The 22,409-nt window shown below is 41.1% G+C and overlaps 4 protein-coding genes across 7 annotated transcripts; 3 read left to right on the top strand and 1 right to left on the bottom strand.

Moving 5' to 3' along the window:
• Nucleotides 1-2,914: 2,914 nt before the first annotated feature.
• Nucleotides 2,915-9,096, bottom strand: snai1a (snail family zinc finger 1a). Of its 3 annotated transcripts, none has more exons than XM_067505113.1 (4): nucleotides 8,994-9,096; nucleotides 6,074-6,207; nucleotides 5,036-5,551; nucleotides 2,915-4,391 (listed from the first exon to the last, which is right to left on the bottom strand). In XM_067505113.1, exons 2-4 carry the CDS (start codon nucleotides 6,147-6,149, stop codon nucleotides 4,207-4,209), a joined length of 777 nt encoding a protein of 258 aa, XP_067361214.1. In that variant the 5' UTR covers nucleotides 6,150-6,207; nucleotides 8,994-9,096; the 3' UTR covers nucleotides 2,915-4,206. The 3 variants fall into 3 exon arrangements, with proteins under 3 accessions (XP_067361214.1, XP_067361215.1, XP_067361213.1); XM_067505114.1 differs by lacking the exon at nucleotides 8,994-9,096 and adding an exon at nucleotides 7,255-7,273; XM_067505112.1 differs by lacking the exon at nucleotides 8,994-9,096 and having other exon boundaries at nucleotides 6,074-7,098.
• Nucleotides 8,088-10,802, top strand: tp53inp2 (tumor protein p53 inducible nuclear protein 2). 2 transcript variants are annotated; one of them, XM_067505116.1, is made up of 4 exons: nucleotides 8,088-8,261; nucleotides 8,874-9,085; nucleotides 9,900-9,999; nucleotides 10,137-10,802. In XM_067505116.1, the coding sequence occupies exons 2-4, from the start codon at nucleotides 8,977-8,979 to the stop codon at nucleotides 10,381-10,383; spliced, it is 456 nt and encodes a 151-aa protein (XP_067361217.1). In that variant the 5' UTR covers nucleotides 8,088-8,261; nucleotides 8,874-8,976; the 3' UTR covers nucleotides 10,384-10,802. The 2 variants fall into 2 exon arrangements, with proteins under 2 accessions (XP_067361217.1, XP_067361216.1); XM_067505115.1 differs by having other exon boundaries at nucleotides 8,089-8,261; nucleotides 8,871-9,085.
• A 215-nt stretch (nucleotides 10,803-11,017) lies between these two features.
• Nucleotides 11,018-15,589, top strand: LOC137127349 (glutathione hydrolase 7-like). Its single transcript, XM_067504229.1, has 15 exons — nucleotides 11,018-11,147; nucleotides 11,364-11,551; nucleotides 11,623-11,774; nucleotides 11,858-11,975; nucleotides 12,076-12,143; nucleotides 12,230-12,303; nucleotides 12,426-12,607; nucleotides 12,741-12,828; nucleotides 12,913-13,037; nucleotides 13,132-13,220; nucleotides 13,615-13,770; nucleotides 13,865-13,979; nucleotides 14,068-14,205; nucleotides 14,310-14,412; nucleotides 14,530-15,589. Exons 1-15 carry the CDS (start codon nucleotides 11,018-11,020, stop codon nucleotides 14,661-14,663), a joined length of 1,860 nt encoding a protein of 619 aa, XP_067360330.1. The 3' UTR covers nucleotides 14,664-15,589.
• Nucleotides 15,590-15,914: 325 nt separating this feature from the next.
• Nucleotides 15,915-22,167, top strand: cyld2 (cylindromatosis (turban tumor syndrome) 2). The gene is made up of 14 exons (XM_067505833.1): nucleotides 15,915-16,071; nucleotides 16,456-16,963; nucleotides 17,290-17,419; nucleotides 17,856-18,103; nucleotides 18,193-18,361; nucleotides 18,952-19,075; nucleotides 19,293-19,397; nucleotides 19,663-19,742; nucleotides 19,855-19,921; nucleotides 20,007-20,139; nucleotides 20,226-20,334; nucleotides 20,446-20,564; nucleotides 20,647-20,851; nucleotides 21,086-22,167. Exons 2-14 carry the CDS (start codon nucleotides 16,529-16,531, stop codon nucleotides 21,289-21,291), a joined length of 2,130 nt encoding a protein of 709 aa, XP_067361934.1. The 5' UTR covers nucleotides 15,915-16,071; nucleotides 16,456-16,528; the 3' UTR covers nucleotides 21,292-22,167.
• The last annotated feature ends 242 nt before the right edge of the window (nucleotides 22,168-22,409 follow it).

The raw sequence follows: 22,409 nt of genomic DNA, 5'->3' as shown, positions 1-22,409 counted from the left end.
AGCCTGCGTCATCAGTTAGTAAACTCCAGGCTCCAGGAAAACCAACAGAGAGCACATTCATAGCCGGCGACCCTGTGACTGAGTGTGTGATTCATTACTCTTTAATATGCACCCCCTACCCCCATCTCCCAACCCACCGAACCACTTCTTCAATCCAGCCTTAGGGCAACTCCACAGCCTGATCAAATCCATCATTAAGCATACTTGTGGTGTTACCGCTGTTGGCCTTCTTATTTACCAGATGCAGTGGTTGTGTCTTTGGCCTATTTGCAGATTAGCGAGAGGAATTTGCTTTGCATTCTGACATTTATATCAATACTCACCCTTAGCCATGTCAGCGAGAGACAACAGCATTGCAGAAGATCTTCTAGGGAAAAGAAGTCAACAAAACAAACAAACTCAAACAAACTCAGATAGGGAGAATTATTAACACCAACGTGACATTCTCTGTGAGGTGATAATATTGGTGAAGGAGGCCGAAAGAGTAATGGATGAGGTGAGAGGTGCATGGGGAGTACAGCTGAGGATGGGATTTTAGCTTCAATACTATAAAAAGTGCCCAGTCCTATTCTTAAACATAAAACACGATGGCTCCATTCGCCCAGATGGTTGTCCTTTCACCCCAATCCCACTGTTGAGGTTAGAATTTAAACAATTCTGTTCCCATGTCATCACAGTTTATTAGATTGTCCTTTGCTGATAATCAGTTTACCATCAAATGACTACAACACAAAGTAAAACGACTTTCAGGTGACAGTCACAAGAAGGCAGCTTACGCATATTCAGTGTCTTTGTTATGGTTTATCTAGTCGGTCATTGACAAGCACCAGACTTAACCACTGTCTGGACTTTTAACTGAAGTTTTTTTTTCCTGGGAGAGTTTGCTCCAGGTCTTGTGTGTCATGAGTGCAGGATGAGTCCTGTTTATGAGATGCTGACAGCTCCTTCCTGTCTCCCAGGCCATGAGACCAAACTGCTGCTGTACTGAAGGCCACTCTTTAGATCTTAGCCTCTAACTGCAGCCCGAAAGGATCAGCACTGGGTGGGACAGCTCATGGGAGGTGGGGGGTAGGGTGGGGTATTGGGACACAGCAATGGCAGTGACAAAGAGCAACAGTGGCAGCAGAAACAGAACTTGAGTTCCTTAGCTCTTCGACTCAGGGCTGCTTTTTTGGGTAAAGTAGGCCAATGTAAACTCCCACTTCCTCTCGGCCTTGTCTCAGAGGGGGAGAGATGATCCTTCTGTGAAGAGGGAAAGGGCTGCTGCTCTGTAGGGACCATTTCCACTCAACACACACACACACACATAAATAGAAATACAGCCTTAGAAGCAGGCAAAGAGTGAGTGGGAGAGCACAAACGAGAGAGAGAGAGAGAGAGAGAGAGAGAGAGAGAGAGAGAGAGAGAGAGAGAGAAGGAATACACAAACACAGTGGGGTTTAGGAATGTTAAACACATGCTTTATGGCATAAATAGCAGCCACTTTTGGTAAATTACAGTGAGTGCTCTGGCACTGTAAAGCACACAGCAGGAAAATGCTCTCAGATTTCAGATCCAGGCCTTCCAGTCTCCCCAAGGAACAAAAAAGGGAGCATGTTGTGTTTTCATTTCTCTATAAAAAGACAGAAATAAGCACAGCGACGTGTGATGCAGCAAAGATTTGAAATGTATGAATTTATATTGGCAAAGTGAGGCCATGCAGTTTCTGTGGAAAACTTAGACTAGAAAGTAGTAGACTTTTAGCAGAAATTGTAATCCACTGAATTTATTGAATAAAGTTAATCATAAAAAAGCTGCTCAAACTAGCCAGACTAAACTTTTTTACATTAGCAAAAGTTAAAAAAATCGAGCACAATTGGAGATTAAAGTTTAAACAAGGGACTTGTTTAAGTTGTTTTTGCTAGTAGAGCAAACACCCTCTCCTCAGGAAATACCAGCTGACATCATCAAAATAGTCCTGAGCTAACATCCAACAGCTGAGATTTTAATAACCTCTTCATCCAAGAGCATCCTGGGTGGAAGACACGAGGATGTAAAAATTGCCAAAAGGAACCTAAACCAGAGACACTCACATTAGTTCCATATTAGACGAGTTGATGTTAGTGCACAGATGTTTGAGAATCTGTATAAACCATTTCGTGTTTGAGATGAATCACTGCTACAAACTACAGTGGCCGTGGTGGTTGGTAGCTGTGAGCACATTTCCCTGACTCAGAAGGAAATAAGAAACTTTGCTGTGGAACAGCTTACCTCACTCTGTGCTGGCCCAGCTGGGCCTCAGCCCACGCACATCAACTAGCTGATGGACTGACTAGCGGCTTGACTTACTGACTGAGAGCGGAGGAGCCATGGGAACCTAACGCTCCAGTCTGGGCAGAGTCTGACTCACTGTCTAGGCGGAGGAAGAGGAGAATGTTATACTCTCCCTGAAGAGGAAAATAAATACACTCACACTTCGACAGTGGTCAAAGCTTACTAGAATTCTACCTTAAGATTATTTCAAGAGCACACATAATGTGCACGTCATCCAACTGAAAACAGAAGTTGACTTCCACTCAAGTTCTCTTTTACTAGACACGCACACACACACGCACACACACACGTTTACATTTCTAGCCGTGTTTGCACAGTGACAGTGAGAAGTAGATGGCAGGTGGAAACTAAAAGCAGGTGCAATCAGTTGTTCCCATCCATCTAACAGTATGTTCACCTGCACATCTGCAATTCAGCTTCAACACAATGGTCAGTCCACTCCCCACAGTTACTGTCAAGATGTTGAACAGAAATCTCCCAGTTAATGATCAAACAGATTTTTTACAACCAATATGTCGACCGTCAACTATTTCCATATCCTATCAAAGAAGAGACAAAACTCCACAGGCTCATTTTTTTTAAACCAATGCAAATGACAGACTGGGTTTTAATAAACATAAATTACTTTATTGAATGAAAATCTTTCAGTTACAATGTACAAGAAGTAGAAGTGAACACACAGGCATAGTACAAAATTGAAATAACACAACATCAGTAATTGCACACTAAAACACTGCCATAAAATTATTAGGAAAAGGTAAAAATTCATCTTTGTACTGTCCATCGACAGGGTCCTGATCACATATTTGGCAGCCATGTCTTCATGGTGTAAACTTTAAAGATCTTTGGTCCCCGTTTTCTTGCATTTCCAAACGGTTCGGTGGAATTTCTATTAATACTGCAATCAATGTTCTTTTTTTTTTAAAGCCATAAATGCAAACTGAGGTAACAGAAGGCACATTTTGGTTCCAAAGTAATACAATTGAAAGGCACAAATTCTTATAAGTTATAAAGTATGGCTTTTGTTGGCATTATTAACACTGCGGTAACCTTGAGTGCATTGTCGTCCATATTGCAGCAAAGCCACAAAGTGAAGCTTTGGAAAAAAAAACAGACACAACGGCTTTTCCTATCGCTGAAACTCATCAGATTAAAGAGAAGGTTTGGATGTAGTCAAAATAGAGGCTTAAAACGATCCCCAAGGGTGAAAAAAGACTAACTGATGCCATTCCTTTGTGATGACATGCTTCCTCTTTTTTCTTAAGCTAAACAAGGGCAGTGGAAGTCACCTGCTATCGACCAGCGAAGGTCATGGCTGTAGCACCTGTTAGCACCTCGTCTATCTACAACACAGTACCAGGGACAGCTGTGTGTGCATTTGCTTTTGTGTGTGGATGTGTGTTAGTGTGTGTGTGTTGTGTTTGAGTGTGTGTGTTTTGAGGCATGCTGAGAGATTTATTCCACCCACGCACCCCTACCTCTCAGCAGCTGTGCCTAGGCCATGATCCTGAGCTAGCCGGCACCAGGACAGAGACAGGAAAGAACACCTCTTAACCAATGAGTTCACTATGTATTTGGTCTTTGGAATGGGCACAATTGCATCAACTGGGATGGTAACAAGTTAGTGTTGGAACTCAGTTCAGAGTTGGTCCAGCCTCAAGACATCAGTCAAGATAAAAAAACAGCTCCTCCACAAAACAGAGAAGTTAAGAAGCTTGTAAAGACAGATTTAAGCTCCCTCCATGTTTCTTAAAGAAGGGCATTTCATGCTCTTGGTTGGCCCTGCAAGTCATCAACAGTCCAGCTGGGCTTGTGTCGACCCCCTCCCTGTCTCCACTAGCCCTCCACGGCCCTGAGCTCTGCGTGGGTCTCTCTGTCTCTGTCCATGACGTCTCACACGGTGGGTGAACAACACCCTGAGGAGCTGTGTTTCTGCAGCAACGACATGCGGCTGAAGGTGCGAGAGCAGACATTACACTGGTACTTCTTCACCTCGGCGTGGGTCTGCAAATGAGCCCGCAGGTTGGAGCGGTCAGCAAAGGCCCTGTTGCAGTGGGGGCAGGAGAATGGACGCTCACCTGGACAGGGAAGGGTAGAAAGACATGTCACATGATTTCACTGGCATTCCATTTACATGTGGGTATAATGGCTGTCCTCATACAGAGACAGCAGTCAGGTGTCTCTGAGTGTACTAGCGCTTTCTATTAACACCTCACACAGAGAGCACATGGTAGGCTGGTGGGCTCACCGCCTGACTTCATTAGCATGATTCAATCAAAGCCAAATGAGATTATCACACTAACAAGTTGCTGCAGGTATAGGTGCTCAGTGATAGCAGAAAGCCTTTAGGCATTCTTTAAACTCCATTGTTACTCGTGTCTCTGGCAGCCGTGATAAGATAATCGGCTGACGAATCATTGTTGCCTGGACATTAAACACAATGAGTGATCAATGGGTGCAGGGTCTACACTGTGCTTCCCTGTGTGATAATATCTATTGATCAACTGCTGAGCTCATCAAACTGATTGTTATGGATATCCCGGTCTCTTAGTTCCCAACACAAAATAATTAGGGAGTGACCTGGTGATTCACAATTACAGTAATTCTAATGCGAATTTACTGCCACACATTCACTGATTTCTTCACCCATGAATCAAGTGGAAATTCAACAGATGTGGAAGAATGAGTCATGTTGAAGAGTGGTTTTAAATGTTTATCTTACCTGTGTGTGTGCGAATGTGACCACGCAGCAGCCACGGCCTGGAGAAAGCCTTTCCACAGGTGGTACACACGCAAGGCAGGGTGTGTGAGCGGATGTGCATCTTCAGGGCCCCAAGGCTGGTGTACTCCTTGGGGCAGTGTTTGCAAAGAAAGGCTGGCCGGGTCGCAGTGACAGGGGCCTCTCTCTCCTCCTCCTCTGGGGGACTGACATGAGCCATAACGCCAGTGCATTTCATCCGCTGGCGAGGGGCATATGTGTGTACGGGTTCGGGGCTGGGGGGGTCTGACGAGCGTCCTTCATCCTCCTCCCCACTGCTGCTGGCATTGCTGCTCAGACCGGAAGGAGAGCTGAGGTCCAAGGGGCCCTGGGTGGCAGAGGGCTCTGTTTGGGAAGTGGGCAGGTAGAGGGTGGGCAGGACACTCAGGTCCCACAGCAGACCTGTTGTGAAGCAGGTGGCAGCAGAGGTTTTGTCCCCTGATGAGAGCTCAGCAAGAGGATACCTCTCCAATGAAATGTCTGGGGAAAAAAGGCCAACATGGTTAAAACAGCCAGTATCATAAAGAAGACAAATGTCCATGTAAATCCATAAATATACAGCAACAGATGACAAAGGTGGCATTTAAAACACATTTATTATACTTTCACCAACTCCACATCTGTAGTTATTCCGTTTTTTAAGTCTTGTTTTTCTCAAAATGTACTAGGCATAAAACTGGAGTCATGGGAAGTTTTCAAGGGCCGTTTCCTCCCACGTATTCACAAGGGCTTGTAACATGAATGGAGCTCTGTCTGGTTGCAGGAAAGGGGGGAAAGTGCATCTAACGGGCCCCGACTTGAACGGGGAGTAGCCTGTTTTTTTTTTTTGTTTTTTTTTACTAAACTAGGCACAAACGCAGTACATTTACAACATAATACTAATTTTACTGGACATTGACAGTTACAATTAAAAGGAGTTATTGTTAACATGATCTATTTTTAGTTTTGTTTTTTATATTTTTCTTTTCTACATAAAAGAATCAAACAACTTTTTTTACTTACCATTCTGACATTCGAGTTCACTGTAGTTTGGCTTCTGTCTGGCGAAGTACTTTTTGACCAAAAAAGATCGAGGCATTGTCCTTACTGAGTATGAAAGCACTGTGGGTAAAGTATCCTGTGGTCACGACGCACAGCTTCAAAGCAAGAATAAAGCAAATGATCAAACCAAAAACAAAGTCAAACGGGAATCCTTGGACCTGTACCAAACAGAGAAATGTCCTCCTATAGTCCACGAGTTACAGTGGACTTGAGCAGACAAGTGTGAGTGTGCAGCTTTCATGCAGAATGACTAAATGCTGGCCCCTGTTCTAAAATACTCTGTCACAGGCGGCAGAGGGGTGTGCTCGCCCGAGGGCCCTCCCCAACTCCCGTATCACTGCATGAAAACGTCTTCATGCTCACACACTTTACAACAACAAAAACATGAGCCTCACGTCGTTTGCACATTGAAATCCAACGGTGTTAAGGCGAAATAGCTGCAGACGTAACTTTGATAACTGTGGCTGTAGCTGGACACGTGTTCCGAAACAATTATCATACTTTAAGAAACCCAGAATCACGGGAACTAACTGGTTATGAATCATCTGCCTGTAGTTAAACATTGAATTTAAAATTGAAATCGAGAAGAATTAGGTTGTTTGACTGGATGTTGTGGTTGTTATGCTCTCGTGGTGGAGTCACTGTATCATCAGACCTGTCACCTGTTACACTGCATTTCATGAAACTACACTTCACTATGGATGCTGCTGAATTAATCTCTCGCCTTTAAATTCCTCAGAAGGGTAACTGCACCATCTTCTGGAAGAAATCCGGTTTTTCTCTCAGATCAGTTCACACCAAAAAGCACTAAGAGGCGCTGTGTTAGAGGTTTACAACCACTGGATTTTGGGCCTGCTTGTTCTAAAAACTGTAGGTGCATGGAGGAGACATTTTGCATTCAATATAATGTTTAAGCAGAAAAATAAAAGAGAAGAAAATATAATTTAAATAAAAAAGCCAATCATTCAATTTTTCCGCCTATATTTGCTAGTCAAGCAAAGTTTTTCTAGGTTTTAAAGCATGACTGGAGCGGCTCGCTAAGGACTGCATATAATGCCATAGCAGGTAAACATTAATAATATGACAACGCAGTAAAAACACAAATCATAAAATAGTGGGTCTAAACCCTGAAGGAAGATCACCTGTTATGATGGAGTCTGTTTGAGCCGACGGGAGTTTTCCCTGTGTTTGTTTTTTCTGGTGTCGCTGTGTAATGAAAGGTTAGGAAAATAAAGACATGTACGTGTAAGTACTGATGATGTCATCAATGACGGCGCATAACTGCCTTTGAAGCGTTTGCCTTTGAAGTTTACCTATTCAGTTGTCAGGGAAACGATTTGATTACAGGTATTGGAGCTACAAGGTAGCAGTGGAAAGTTGAGTGTGTAGCTGAGGAGGTTCATTGATTATCATCTCAATGTTTTCTCTGGAAGTGCTTTGTTAGGAGCTCAATTGTAGAACGTGGAATTTAATAAATGTTCAGTGTTTGTCATACAACGACCTCTGGGGTGGATAAATGTCCAACCTGTCTCCACAGAATCTTTACCAACAAATCTAAAAGTTTGCATAAATGCCATTTTATCATGATTTTTGTACCACCGGAACACTGAATTTAGACTAAGCATCCTATGACCCTTGATCCAACTGTTTTAAAAAGCATTTTGTAAATCTACTATTGCAACGCAACTCAAGCTGAAAAGTAGATTTTGTTAGTAATATCAGTCCAGGAAACAGAGGTCCTGTTTGGCTTTTCTGTTGCCGTCTAATAAGGTTAATGATAAGGAATAATTGTTTCGTACGCATTTCTGTGACTGTTCAGGGAGTTTAAAAAGCTGGACAGTAGTGCGACAAACGAATAAAAAGGGTGTGAATAACATTGGCGGGGAGTTATCTTGGCAGCACTCTTTGCTCTTTGACAGGAACCCGCAGGCTTAGTACGCAGCCTCTGATTGGCAGAGTTCTCCTGTTGGGCGGGGACATGGAAGGGCCTCCCGTTGTCTACAATCGGTTGATTATTTGAAATCCAAAACAGCAGTGGGATTTTCGTTTAACAGTGACAGAGTTGTACAAGCTTAGTAAAATTATAAGATATTTGTAATTGACACTGCGCAGTGGTCTGCGCGGCGAACTGAGGAACCCCAAACCGCAGGTAAGGTACTGCAGAGTTACAAACAGAAAAAAATGCAGAGACTGGGCGTTATATGGTAGACAATTAACAGCTCAACCGCTTTTTTCATTATTTATTATGCACCGCCGTAGTGTTTAATCTAATCCTTTCTTCTAGCAGTGTTGTGATTATTATTATTATTTTGTATAACATTTAGAGAAAAGCACAACACTCGCTCTAAAACGCCACAGCAGTCTGCTCTGCATAAAATAATTTCAGGTATTAATAAGAGCAATGGGTGCACAGAGAATCATTTCAGTCCGTTAAAGGGTGCACATCAGGTTTGCACTAACAAGATGTTTGATTACAGGAGCCCCTCCCCCATATACGTGGAAACAGATGGACAACAATGAGATTCTGAGGGAGTGGGCATAATTATTCAAACAGCACTATACAAGAAATTTCATTGGACATCCCAGTCAGCTGACCAAACATTGAGTTTTTAAAAATAGTTATGAAGGAAGAGTCTCATGACGTCACCCACTCCCAGTGAGGGATTCGAGTTTGGCTTACTGAAGGAGAAAAATATGCTGCATAGATACGGTCATAACTTTATGAAAACATTTGTTTTGTTTTGTTTTTTGTCATCAGCAGCTAAAGGCTCTTGCATCACCCAAGTTTCCTGCTTTACAAAAAAAGAGTAGGAAAACAATTGTCAAGACAATCACCCAAAGAGAGGACGAAAGAGAAAGCAGGAATGTTCAAAACACTCACCCGTCTGCTCTTTGGTGGACAAGAGGAGACCCCTGAAGTTTTCAAGTCTGGAGAAGAAGTAGATGAAGGCTGGCTTGTTGTCAGTCATAAGGGTCAGTCCTGTATTCACACTAGATATTCAATTTTGCCCGCTAGTGTCACAAGTTATGGAATATTTTGTAGCTCATTATTCTTATGCAAAAGTTAATATATAAAGACTCCTCCAAAAGTTCAGTGTGGTCCAGCCTCAACATAAGTCAGAATATGAACATTGAAAGATAAACATTCAGAATGTCAGCTTTTGTTTGATGTTACTTATGTCTTGTTGTGTGTAACAATATAGAACGCTTATCAAACTTATCTCTTCAAAATGTATTGGAACATATGACTGACAAGTCTATCTTGTTACCCAGGGTATGGTCAAACCACAAATAGTTTTAAATTAGTTTTACCTGTGCAGATGACATTTGTTGTTTTAAGAAGAATAAATCCTTGTGAAACTAGAAAACGGTCTACGGGAAAAAGCAAGCCATTTTGAACCTGGGGAAAAAAGAAGTAAAAACAATCAGGGGCATTGCACAAGTGTGAGCGTAAACATTACAACAATGTCCTCAAAAAGAAAGAAACCAATTGGTGCTCTGTGCAATATGCGCACGACAGGTCAGCCAAGGAAAACAGAGATAACAGAAGCATTGTGAAAGCTGTCATTCCGTGTACAAAAAAACAAATGAATTAGTTTGGACGAGACTGTTTTCCAAGCTGCGTGATGTCAAATGTTGTGGCCATAAGCTACTTTTTCCCCCAGATTTTACTTTGCATAACAAGATATCTTTGCAACCTAATATTATAAGAGGGTTCGTACAACATATCTACTATTATCATTATATTATAGAATTATATGTCCAAACGTCATGTTTGTCTTCACAGAGGCAACTTCAGCAGAAAACCAGGATATACAGGCTGACTCCAAACCATCAAACTCTGCTCCTCATGGGGACACAGTTGCTAACAGAGAAACTAATACCAAGTGAGGAGGCATTAGAAATCATTTTTTAGCATGTGTAGAATTTAACAGGAAACTAAAGCCTATTTGTGTTATTGTAATGTGGCCCTCAGTGTTCTCTACATACGATGTACTCACTTGCCTTTCATGTTTCACTGCAGAGAGCTGGCTCCAGAGCCTGAGGTTCAAACCAGCACCACCACCAGTCGAGCCATCTCTGGGTCTTCTTCTCAGCCTAAACCTCTGGCAAAAGTGACACAGTCCGCCTGCATCCAAAAAGCTAAAGCATGGGCAGACCGGCACCACATGTCCCGTAACTCTATCCAGCGCAAAAACCGCATTCGTCAAGGAGTCCACCCTCACTCCTTCTACCTCCAACAGCCCGGGCATCGCAACCTCAGTCACTGAAAGTCTTGTGTGACTGAGGTTGTATTGAATAAACACATTTAACCACACAATTTAATGCACACATACACTACACAACACTGGGCATTATTACATCTGTTTTACTACATTTCAAGTGCAGATTTAAGCTTTACATCTTGTCTTGATGTAACCAATTACAAAACTTGACTACGAAATAGGCAGCAACATAATATCCTGTACTGTATTTGAATGAGCTATGAGGATGTTTGCCTCTTGAAATGACGGCCTGTTTCCTTGTTTGTGTGCATGTGAGTTTATACGTGGATGAGAAAACTGCAGCCTATGCAAAAAGTATCCTTAAACATTGTACAACAAAGTGATTTGATTTGTGAATCAACAATGCATTTACCTGTATGTACTTGATTTAAACCCCTTTTATATATTAAAAACATCAACCTTGAGGCTTGTTTTACTTATTTATAAAATTATAATGACCAACTGACATTGAACTGCCCCCAGTTTGACAGGTGTAAACGTTGGCATCTCATTGGTTGGCAGGTAAGTGCACCTGTTGTGCCTAATCACATATTAAGGTAAGTGAAGAATGCTGTTTGTGGAGTACTATATGCTACTACTGTGTTCTTTAATTAACTTTCCTATAGGAGGAAAAGTGAGTATGAGTAGTTCAGAAACCAAACTTAACAAGCAGTCATCATGTAGTTACAGGAGTTTTGCTGCTTCACCTCAGCTGGCTGATGGTTTTTCACCACCCAGTGATTTCTTCTTCCACGTGAATAAAAACCATGGTGAGAGGATTCAGGTGCAGTATAAAGTGATTTTTTAGTCCTAGTTAATAATTCATCGCACAGTTATAAGTGTTTGATGCTTTATACTGGGTTTAGACCAGCTGCTCAGATGTTAAGGAAGAAAATTGGCAGGAACATTAAGTCCTGAGGACCTGGGCTGAAGTTTTACATATTTTTTCCTTTCTGCTGCTTCAGATCTCAACTATCCCCCAAAAGAGGTCCCTCTGAAACCACTAGCTTCTGGCAGTCCAAATTTATTTGACTTAAGCCCACCTAACCTCGAAGAGACAGACATGAACAGCTCCCGCCAGGACACACTTACACCTCTCTATGTAATATCCATCACCTTTGCCATTGGAGTGACCATTGCTTTAATCCTGAATATTTATCTGAGAGAAAGTCCGGTAAGGAATATGCTGTGAAACGTGCTTAAACCAGTAGTGTGTTATCGATCTTCACCACAGTTGTTTCTCAGGTGTTTGTAACAGGTGTGTTGGTGTCGGACCATGAACGCTGCACTGCACTTGGCCAGAGAGTCCTTAGTGATCATGGATCTAGTGTGGATGCAGCCATAGCTGCCGCTCTGTGTCTGGGTGTTGTGCATCCACACGTGTCAGGTGTTGGTGGGTATGTGAATGACTTGTCATTGATATGCCTTTCGTAGTATTTTGATGCATTTGATGATTGATTCTTGCTTGTTCGTCCTGTAGAGGCGGGATAATGATGGTTCATGACATCCAAAAGAAAGAAACGAGGGTGATAAATTTTCAGGGAACTGCACCTAAAACACTTACACAGGAGATGCTGCACAACCTCTCAGAGCCCAAAGTAATATGTATATGTGTAACGTATAAAATGTACAAACACAAATATAATGCAACAAAGTTTGATATTGTTATTTAAGATGTAAACAAGAATCTATTTTCAGGCAGGTTTACAAGTAGGAGTCCCTGGTATGCTCAGAGGACTACACCGTGCTCACCGCTTGTATGGGAGGTAAGCAACCATAGACACAGATTTCTTCCTTCCTTAGTTTCTCTTTCTAAATATTATTCTACTGTGTTACCACAAAAACGCTGTAGTTTATCATGGGAGGACGTAGTCAGCAGAGCCGCTGCTGTAGCCAGAGAAGGTTTCAGCGTCTCTTTCAGTCTTTGTAAGTTAAACCATCCCTGTTTACATTTTCTTGCCCGATTACTCCCAATATAGCCTGATGTCACTTGACGATGATGATTGATGACCTGGATGTGACTCATTTGTTTTCTTTTTCTTCTACAGCTGAGGCTATATCAAAGGTAAAAGGTGAGCCACTATCTCCACTTTTCAGGGACCTGTTTATTCCAGGTGGCCAATCTCTGCACTCCGGCTCCTTTCTGAGGATGCCTGGTCTGGCACGCGTTCTAGAGGCTGGTCTGTCAAACGTCTATGATGGAAATCTCTCACAAGAGATGGTGGATATGGTAAACTTTCTCCACAAATTACAGAGCCTGGTTTTGTAGTACAACTATGTTGTCAACTCATTTAAATCTGGATTTAGGCAAGCCAGACATTCAAAAGCCAGTTTAACAGGGTTATCTGCCGTTTTATACAAAGGTGCGTGTAAACGGAGGGGTCCTGAGCAGAGAGGACATCAGTAACTACAGTGTAGAAGTAGAGGGGCCAGTTGAAGGCCTTTGTAATGGTAAACACTAACTTAGTTCAACAGCATACTGAATATATGTTTAAGTCTTGATACCTTCACCATATTGTTGTACTTTCCTCTTAGATTTTATAATTCAGGTTCCTGCTCCCCCTTCTGCTGCTACAGCATTGCTATTGGCTATCAACATTTTAAAGGGCTTCCATCTGAACAATAACACAGCAAATCAAACCTATCACTGGATTACTGAGGTACTTGATTGCAAAGCTTAAATATCACACTGGTTTTCATGAAATGTACCAGTTAAAGTGGAATTTTACCTACACAAACATTTTCTCTCCAAAGACCATGAAAGCTGCATTAGCCGTGGGCAGTGGTTTGGGGGACCCCAACTATAACACTTCAGTGACTGAGCTGCTCACTCACATGTTGAGGTAAACTTCTGCAATCACAATTGGGATTAGAGCTGCAATCAGAATAGTTCCCTAATTAATTGAATAATTGTTTCTCACATGGAATGCAGAAAGGAGATGTTCTGTCTCCTAATGTAAAATTAGATTGAACATTTAGTTTGCAATATGACAAAGAAATTCTCACATTGGAGGAACTGAAACAAGATATTTGGCTTTTTTTTTTTAAATGACAAGCTCTTCTGTCACTTCACCTGCCATTTAGTTGATCAACTATTGCAGCTTTAATTCAACTGTTAACTGTGTATTTTGTTTCATAGTGGACCTCAAACTCTGCTGCATAACACCAAACTAACTAATCATTACATCAGACACCTTTATGAATTTCCTGTTGATTTTCTTCACGCTCTTGGTTAAGTACAAGACAGGCTGATGTGCTTCGGCAGAGAATCGAGCACACTCGTGCATCTTTACACGGATGGTACAACTCCACTGCCCATTCCCTCCAAACAGAGTTGCATGCAGGACAAGTAGTAGTCATGGGATCAGATGACCTCCTGGTATCAGTGGCAAGGTGATGATGTTCACACCAAGAAAATATGTGTGGTATGTGCAGCTGAGCATGCTGACATTCTTTTATCTTATCTTTTGTCTTTATGATCTTGCAGTTCACTGAGCAGACTGTTCGGGAGCAGACTTATAACTCAGTCAGGCATTCTTCTCAACAGCCTCATCCTTGACTTCTCCTGGCCAAATAAAGCCACAGGGCAACAAATGAACCAGGTGCATCAGTGTTAGAAATGTGACCCAGTAAAATGATTGAGTTACACAGTACTGGCTTAAATACATTTCTGCTTTATTTGTGCCACAGAGAAACGGAATCCAACCAGGAAAGAGGCCCTTGACATCTCTCATGCCCATAATAGTGGTGCCAGTTTGGGATGAATGTGGGATCTACACAGCGCTGAGCAGTTCAGGTGGACTACAGAGTCTTAGTGCAATTACACAGGTTTGGTTATTTCATGTTATAAATTGGTTTGAATTCTGATTCATCAGAAGATGTTGAGAAATGTCATATACAAATGGGTACTTATAATTACATATGTGCTTTAGGTGTTGATCATTGCACTGTCTCAAGATCAAGAGAAAAATTACACCTTTCCTCCAGCAGGACTCCGTCCCCAGTTTCAGCCAATCGAAGTTCTTGTTGACCAAAGTATATGACCCAGTATCTATGACACACTATTTTTGCATTTATCGCAAGATACTTTATTGCTTCATATTAATAATTTCCTGTTCTCCACATTCTCCCTCCCCTCACTGTTTCTAACAGGGAGAATACAGGACTTGCATGAAAAAAGCCACATATTTCACAGAGCAAAGTGGAATTCTGATGTGCAGGGGATCCTGAGGAGCAAAGATTTCATCAAGGCCATAGCAATACCTCCACTACCTGATCTATCATAGGTTTATAGTTCTTATGGATGTAAACGTTTCAGATATACAATCCAAATTGTGTATATACTTCAATACCAGCAACTGTTCGTCAAGTGTTGGATGTCCTGTTATTGTGATCACCAGCCAACAGATGGCAGTCCTCCAAGGTTTATTCATATGAACTTATTAAAAGAATGTCCTTGACATTACTTGACATCCAGACTGACTTTTGTAATAGATTTTTACAAAGATATGAAGCTGGCTGATGAAACATAACCACTATGCATATTCATAGTGAAGAAAATAAGGGCTATTATGTCAAGCTCATGTGCAATAGAGATGCTGTCTGAGATCCATACTGACTGTCCCAGGATGTCTATTTGATTTTTGTTTTCATCGTCCAGCCCTTTTCATAGCTGCTGTATACATGCGGTGAAACATGTGACTCAAACACTGCACTCCAGGCTTTAGTTACTGTTAACCTTTTGCTCAATTTCTTATTGCTAATGGTGAGTAATCATTCCAGTGAGATTCAGTGTGTTTTCAGACTTAATGTCAATTCTAATGACACAGATGTTTAAGTAGGATAAATGACAAAGTCAGTGGTTATGAGGTGGACTTTAAAATTAGTCAATATTTTATGTTATGTCAGTATTCATACGCTTTTGAAAATTGCTCCCTCTCAATTGCACCCTTTAAAAATAAGATGTTTATTCTAGCAGGAAACATATAGAAGATGAGAAGTCTCAGAGACTTTCTAATTAGATTCCTGACCACTGTGTATTCACATGTATGTATGTTCTGTAAGGTTGATTTGCATTGAGTCATTCCTTTATCCCTTTGTGTGAATTCAGCTGCTGAGCTGACACCCACAACCTGTAAAACCTTGTCAATCTGATTTGGCCTACTCTTGTGTGTAATTCTGTTCTGCTGCATGTTTCTCCCTTTTGCTGATTAAATTCACCGTAACCATTCACTTGTGAGTTGCCTCCTAAACTTGCCTTACAGTTTTTGCCACAACAAATCTAGTCAACAAATCTAAATCAAGTTTGCAAATGTGCATGTGCAACAAGTGTCTAAAGTTGTTAGACACTTGTTGCACATGCATGCAAACATTTAAGAAAGTGAACCGGTGTATTGTTCCTGTTTATCCGATTATAAAAAGGTACATATGAATGATGTAGCACATTTAACAATGCCCTCCCTATTATGAAATGAACAGTCGTGTATTATTGCGGAAAACGCATTGTTTTAGGGCGGAGAGTGGGATGAAACGTAGGTCACATGCAGTTCAGTACTTCAACGCAGGCACATTATGCCACTCACTGAAGTGAAGTGTAAAAATCTTATTACCTAGTTTGCCAGAGTCTACGTGCAGTTAGGTCATGTACCGACGGAGGAGTTGTCTGTCGTGGAGTAATTGCACGTGAGAGAAACGGTAAAAGAGCGACGATTTCTACTTTTAAATAATAATAATAAATAAGTAGTCAACTTATTTAACGACTGCAGCAGAGTTGTTAGAAATGTGTGGGGGTACAAAGCAGTTTGTCAACCAAGATAAGTGTCCTGGGTCCTGTTGCCAAGACAGCACTGCGGGGACTTACAAGGAAGCTACGGGAACAGTAACTTTAAAATGTTTTTAAACAAATTGTTTCGATGTGGCTCGTTAATATAGACGTACTTTACAGTATTTATTAATGATGTAACGTAGCAGTGGATAATGTTAAACTGGAAATTATGTATGTTATTCGTGTGCAATGTATTTCCTCCTTTAACTAGATCCTCTTTAAGGCTACAGTGTATTTTTGGCGTTTTCCTACAGAAATCTACAAGCTCAGTAACCGCTTCAAAACGGCTTAAAGACTATAGGCTCGTGCTGGAACTTAGAGCTCTCCATGGAGCCCAAAACTGCGGTGAGAGAGGACTTTTTCATTGTCATACGCGGGAAGTCGAGGAAAGGCTTCTGCCGAGGATGCATTGGTCGTGTGAAGGCAGAGACGCAGCGTGGAGAGCTGATGGGGCTGCTGTACAGCGGCGGCAGAAACGCAGGGAGCCCCAAGAGCGGGGGCCTGGTGAGGACAGAGGACACATACCCTCTGACCCGTCACCAGGCCCAAATACTGCTCTTTGTTTCGTCCGCAAGCAAACGCCTGGAGCTGCTGTGTAACCCTCAGCTGTTCTCAGCTATCTGTGAGCTGTCTCAGGATGACCTGGTGGTGGTCAAGCACAAGAAGGGACATCTGCCCGGATTGGTGAAAAACCTGATGCAAATTGGGAGGAAGGAGAACAAAGACGACCTGCCCATGATTGGATTTGAGGTGAAATTTCTGGTGGGTAAAATTTTATTTGAATGGCTTTTTCTTTTTGGGCACCACAGTGTGTAGGTCTTAGTAGTAGAAAATAATTATAACTGCAAGCTTAATGTGAATACATATCTACATTTCACAAGTGATTTGTGCTCCTTTGGCTAAGAGATCAGTCAAAAATAAAACCAGTAGTCAATGACGAAAGGACAAAAAAAAGTCAATGACAGTACCTCAAAATCTATAAAACGTGACCAAGAACATTTACTCGTGTTCTGTCTGAGTATGTGAGAGCGTTACAATCATAGGTTTTCTTCTGAGGAAGTGTTTTATTGGTTTTTGCTTCCCTGTAGGATGATGGTCCCAATTTGTCATCAAATAAACCTGCTCCACTGCCATTGTTCAGCGCTGCAGACATCATCCAGGTGGTCCCGTCTTACTCCGTCCCCTTTGGACTGCACTGGAGAGATGGACAATTCGGGGGTAGGGAAAGTGTTTAAAGCATATCTGCTTCTTTCAGAGTCATAATCGGATATTTCTAAATCACAGGATAACTTGCTGGATAACGTATATTTTAATTCTAATTCTTAATTTCACCATTAGTTTAAATCTATCATTTGTTTTCAGCCATTAAAGCAAATGAAATCATGGGATTTGAGTAAACTCCAACCACACGTTTGCAGAGGAAGCAGTAGTCTTACACATCTAGCTTAACTGGTCCTGTTGCTCTGGAATGCAGAACAGTAGAGTGATCACTTGACTATTTTTTTTTTTGCTTGCACAATGTGATATATCTGCATACCTCATAGGTAGAGTTCAATCTGATGACACAGCAGGTGACTAAAGCATGTACGAGGAAAAACATTTTTCCTTAGCATCAGGCTCTCTAATCACATTCACCTTCCATATCTCTGCTCAGGTTTGAACAGAAAAGCGGTGACACGCATCAAGTCCATGCCCAACATAGGGACCCATTCACGACACGTAAGGAAAAAACCTACCAAGCAGAGTGTTGAGCAGAGCCAACGTACCAGCACATCTCATGCTCCCCTGGAGGTGGGATCCATGGTGGAGGTGGCGTCCAATTCAGGAGTCACAGTATATGGAGTCGTCCGGTGGCTTGGGGTTCCTGCAGGAAAGAGTGATGAATGGGCTGGGATCGAACTGGTGAGTTACTCACATTTTATTCAGACAAGTTTTGTCATCTTTAAGCATTTTAATACTTTATTTCTTTGATTTGGTTTTTATTCTGGCAGGACTATGAGCTTAGTGGCTGCTCTGATGGGACATACGGAAACCAGAGATATTTCACGTGCGATGGGAATATGGCTTTGTTCATTCCTATAACAAAGTGCAGCCTTGATAGCAGACTCGTCTACTCCTCTGCAGGAAAGGAGGTCCCAAAACCCCCTGAAACACCTCCAGGTTAGACATTTCTTTTAGTTTTCAGAATATTTAAATTTAAAAATAAGACAAGTAATAACTTTTAGAAATTCATGCTATTCATTATCGGAGTTTCTCAGTGTTACTATATTAAATACCCATTCATTGGATATTTTCTTCCCTTTAGTAGAACCATGACAATAGTAGGAATCCCTCTCGCCAAGTACTGATGACCTATAGAGGTTTTAAGATTTTTTCGATTTCATGAGGGAAACGTTTTAAACACAACCCTTTGTAAATCCTGTAGGCCAAATCAAAAATCAGGGGGCCACTCAAAAACAAGGGGTATGGCATACACGTTAGGATCGGGATTTTCTTTTCCTTTCTCTCTCACCTCTGGTGGGATTAAGTAAAGAGAAATTATGTCAGTCACAAACAATATCTGGTTTGTAAACACATTAATACCAGTCCTGTCAGCTTCCTGCTATCAGTCAAGCAGATTAACCATTATCAATAAAGACTAGCGTGAAGGCTGTTGTGAGGCACTGCTATAGGTTTCTAGAATCTAAATTTTGGGAATTAAGATATGTTAAATCAGTTTGTTTTTTTTTATGTTTGCTTTCTGTTTTCAGTTTCTTCGTTTGAGGATGATACACCACCGATCCCAGAATCAGAGGTTTTGTCTGTGCTAGTGGGCCGAATGAAAGGGATTCAGGGTCACATCAACTCCTGTTACCTTGATGCCACACTCTTCAGGTAAAAGCAGGTCACCTCCTACTTAAGGAATCTGAGTCTCACATGTTGTTGTTGCAAATTCATCTCCAATTTACTTTAATTTCAAATTATCTAATATAATTTGTTATTTGGAGGAGATCAAGTACAACCAGCTGAGCATTGCAAACTGCACTGAGAAAAAGCATGGAGATGATAAAACAGTGTGTGTTTTTATTTTTTAATTTTTTTTTCGCTTCAGTTTGTTCAGCTCCTCTGTGACCCTGGACAATATCTGCCAAAAGCCTACATACAAAGAACAACCCACATCCTGCACTCTGAGAAAAATAGTGAACTGTTTACGCAGGTATAAAGCCTCTCTTTTAAGACTATATGTAGTTTTAAATTCCTACTAATATCATAGTTTGCAAAACAAGAACATAATCTTATAAGTAATCTCAACTGTAAAACAAGTACTCCATATCATAATGATATTCTATATTACTCTATATTCGCTAGCTAAGGTAAGTGTTTGTCCTTAAAATTTACATAAAAGGGTGTGTCCTTGTTTATAGTAAGTCAGTGTGAGAGTTCTTGTGTTTGCCTATTGATAACTAATGTATTTATTGCAGACAAGGGTTTGTGCCTGCTGAGAGTGTGATGAATTTCCGTAAAATGCTTGGCTGTGAGACCTTTCAAACCGAGGAAAAAGGTACCCACCCATAAGAGATGTTATATCGTATTAAATAAAGACCACTGCGACATAATATGTGGAAGTCACTTTTACATTTATGCACGCTTTTAATTGTTTTGCTTCCGTGTAGACCCAGAGGAGTTCATCACAGTCCTCTTTCAGAAGGTGCTTTGCATAGAACCACTGCTCAAGATCAGGTATGATCCTATACTGCGCAGTATTAAGTGTCTGACCCCACTAGTCTGTGTAACATTGGGTCTCTGAAATACTGCCTCCTTTTAGATCGAGATGTGAGACATCTCACGGTGCCTACACCTTCCAGATATTCCTAGATAAAGAGCTGGTGGGACCGATACCCACTGTCCAACAATTGCTAGAGACATCCTGCCTGTCAAATGACCTCAAATTTGAAGAGGTGAGTGCCCGTCTCAATAGGCAAAGAAGTTATAGTACAGTCTCAATAACGTAACCCCAGTATTGCCTTCTCAATTTGTCCCTCAGATACCATCCTGTCTAATGCTTCAGATGCCAAGGTTTGGAAACAAGTACAAGATGTTTCCTTACATCATCCCTTCCACTGAGTTGGACATCACAGACCTTCTATACAACTGTAAGGAACAGATGTTATCTCCACTCAATCAAATCTTATACCATGTGGTTGAAATAATTTCTTTAATACACAGCGGTTGAAAATCTTAAAGATGCTTACATCTCCTAACAGGTCCAAGAGAGTGCTTTGTCTGTGGGAATCTGGCAGAGTACGAGTGTTTTCATTGTCTGCCAGATCACAAACTACAGCCCGGAAGAATCAAACAGTACTGCACTACCTGCAACACACAGGTAAACCAGATGACCCCTTTAGTCCTCAATTGTCCTAACTAGTCAACATCCTGTGTAACACTTGCTACCTTTTTTCCAACAGGTGCACAGTCATCCCTCTCGGCATGGTCACTCCCCTAAAGCCCTAGTGGTTTCTGCAGATGTTGCCTGTAACACTCCTGTGCCCAGACACATAATGCAGCTGTTTGCTGTACTCTGCATTCAAACTAGCCACTATGTGTCCTTTGTCAAATATGGCCCTGAGCCTCAGTCTTGGCTTTTCTTTGACAGCATGGCTGACAGATTTGGTAAGATTTCAGCTTTTTCACTTACTTGTGTTAATGGCTTATTTTTCTTCCTTGAATTTAATTCTAATGTTTGCGCAAACACTGATTTGTTTTGGTTTTTCTATCATTTGGACTGTTTCAGTTTCTAATACCGCAGCTTCCAGAGTATTAGATAGGAACCCACTCTGACGTCCCTGCCAGTTCTTTATCTCTTCTTGAGCTGATGTCTTATTTTAGGACCATTCTTTCTTACAGGTGATGATCAAAGTGGTTACAGCATTCCTGAGATCCAAGCTTGTCCGGAGCTGGGAGACTTCCTGTCTCAGCCAGAGGAGGAGCTCGCTCGAGCCGACCCCTCCCAGGCTCCTGAACTAGTACGCAGGCTGCTTTCTGACTCCTATATGTTTTTATACCAAAACCCAGCCATGCCACTTTCAAAGCCAAACCATGAGATGCCCTAATCACATGTGAGGACAAGGACACAGTGTTCTCACAACAGTGCCTTAATAACCTTGCATCTCTGGTTAATCAGCAAGATTTTGTGTTGGTTATTACATCCCAACAGGCGGAACTGAATGTAACATTTTGGTAAGAATAATAATTATTAGAGAAATGACTTGGTAGTTGGGGAAATGTCTTTAATCAATTTTAGTAAAGCCGTGACATTGGTGCTTATAATGTTGTGAGATCAGCTTAGCAAATATATGAAAAAATGACTCTCCACATCAAAGCCTTGAATGTCCTTTTGTTTTTACACTGGTTATTTATACTACATTTCTAAAACAAAATTTACAGCATGTCAACTGATTTTTTTTTTTAAATGTCTGTAGATGTAGATGTCTCCCAGATGATATAAATTATGTTTTGTTTTTTTGATGTTAATGTATTTTATTTATTAGTCTAAATTACTAGATATGCAATATAGTATTTTCACAAATAAATTGTTTTTAAAAAATGTTAGTTAATATATTTTGATCTGTTAAGTCAACTACATCAAAACCATAAAATGCCAAAGTTACAAGTTCCTTTGAAATGGTACTTTGCGATTCTGAGAGGTCAGGCTAATCCTGCCATGTAGTATTATGGACCGCAAATGCCCTCTTGTGTTTGCTTTGAACACCAATGACTCACAGCTACTCACAGAATAACTGTTTGATGAAGATGGATAAATATTCCTCTGAAATGTAATACTTTACTTAGTTCATTCTGTATAGATGTAAGCTTATCAACCCATATTAGTATGTTCCCAAATTGTCTTAAATTTGACACACAAATACTTTGGTGCAAGTTACTCTGTCATTTAATAACCTCAAAGTAAAAATATATCAAATTAAAAATACTGGTGTTTTAAATGCTGCCATGGGTATTTAGTTCAGATTCAGTGGTTTGCTAACAATTTGGGAATCTCTATTAAAATGCTACATATATTTAGTTATTTTATACAAGAGGACCACCAAGACCACCTCAGATTGAAATTAATTTTTAGGAAGTCTCCAATTATTAAACCTGAACGTTTGACTTTCATTTCACTAAACTGCTTCTCTTTGTCTTCCATTTATATGTGGTTTACATTGGCTCA

The sequence above is a fragment of the Channa argus genome, chromosome 5 (assembly GCF_033026475.1).
Source record: "Channa argus isolate prfri chromosome 5, Channa argus male v1.0, whole genome shotgun sequence".
Lineage (NCBI taxonomy): Eukaryota > Metazoa > Chordata > Actinopteri > Anabantiformes > Channidae > Channa > Channa argus.
This window is presented reverse-complemented; position numbering and strand designations above follow the sequence as displayed.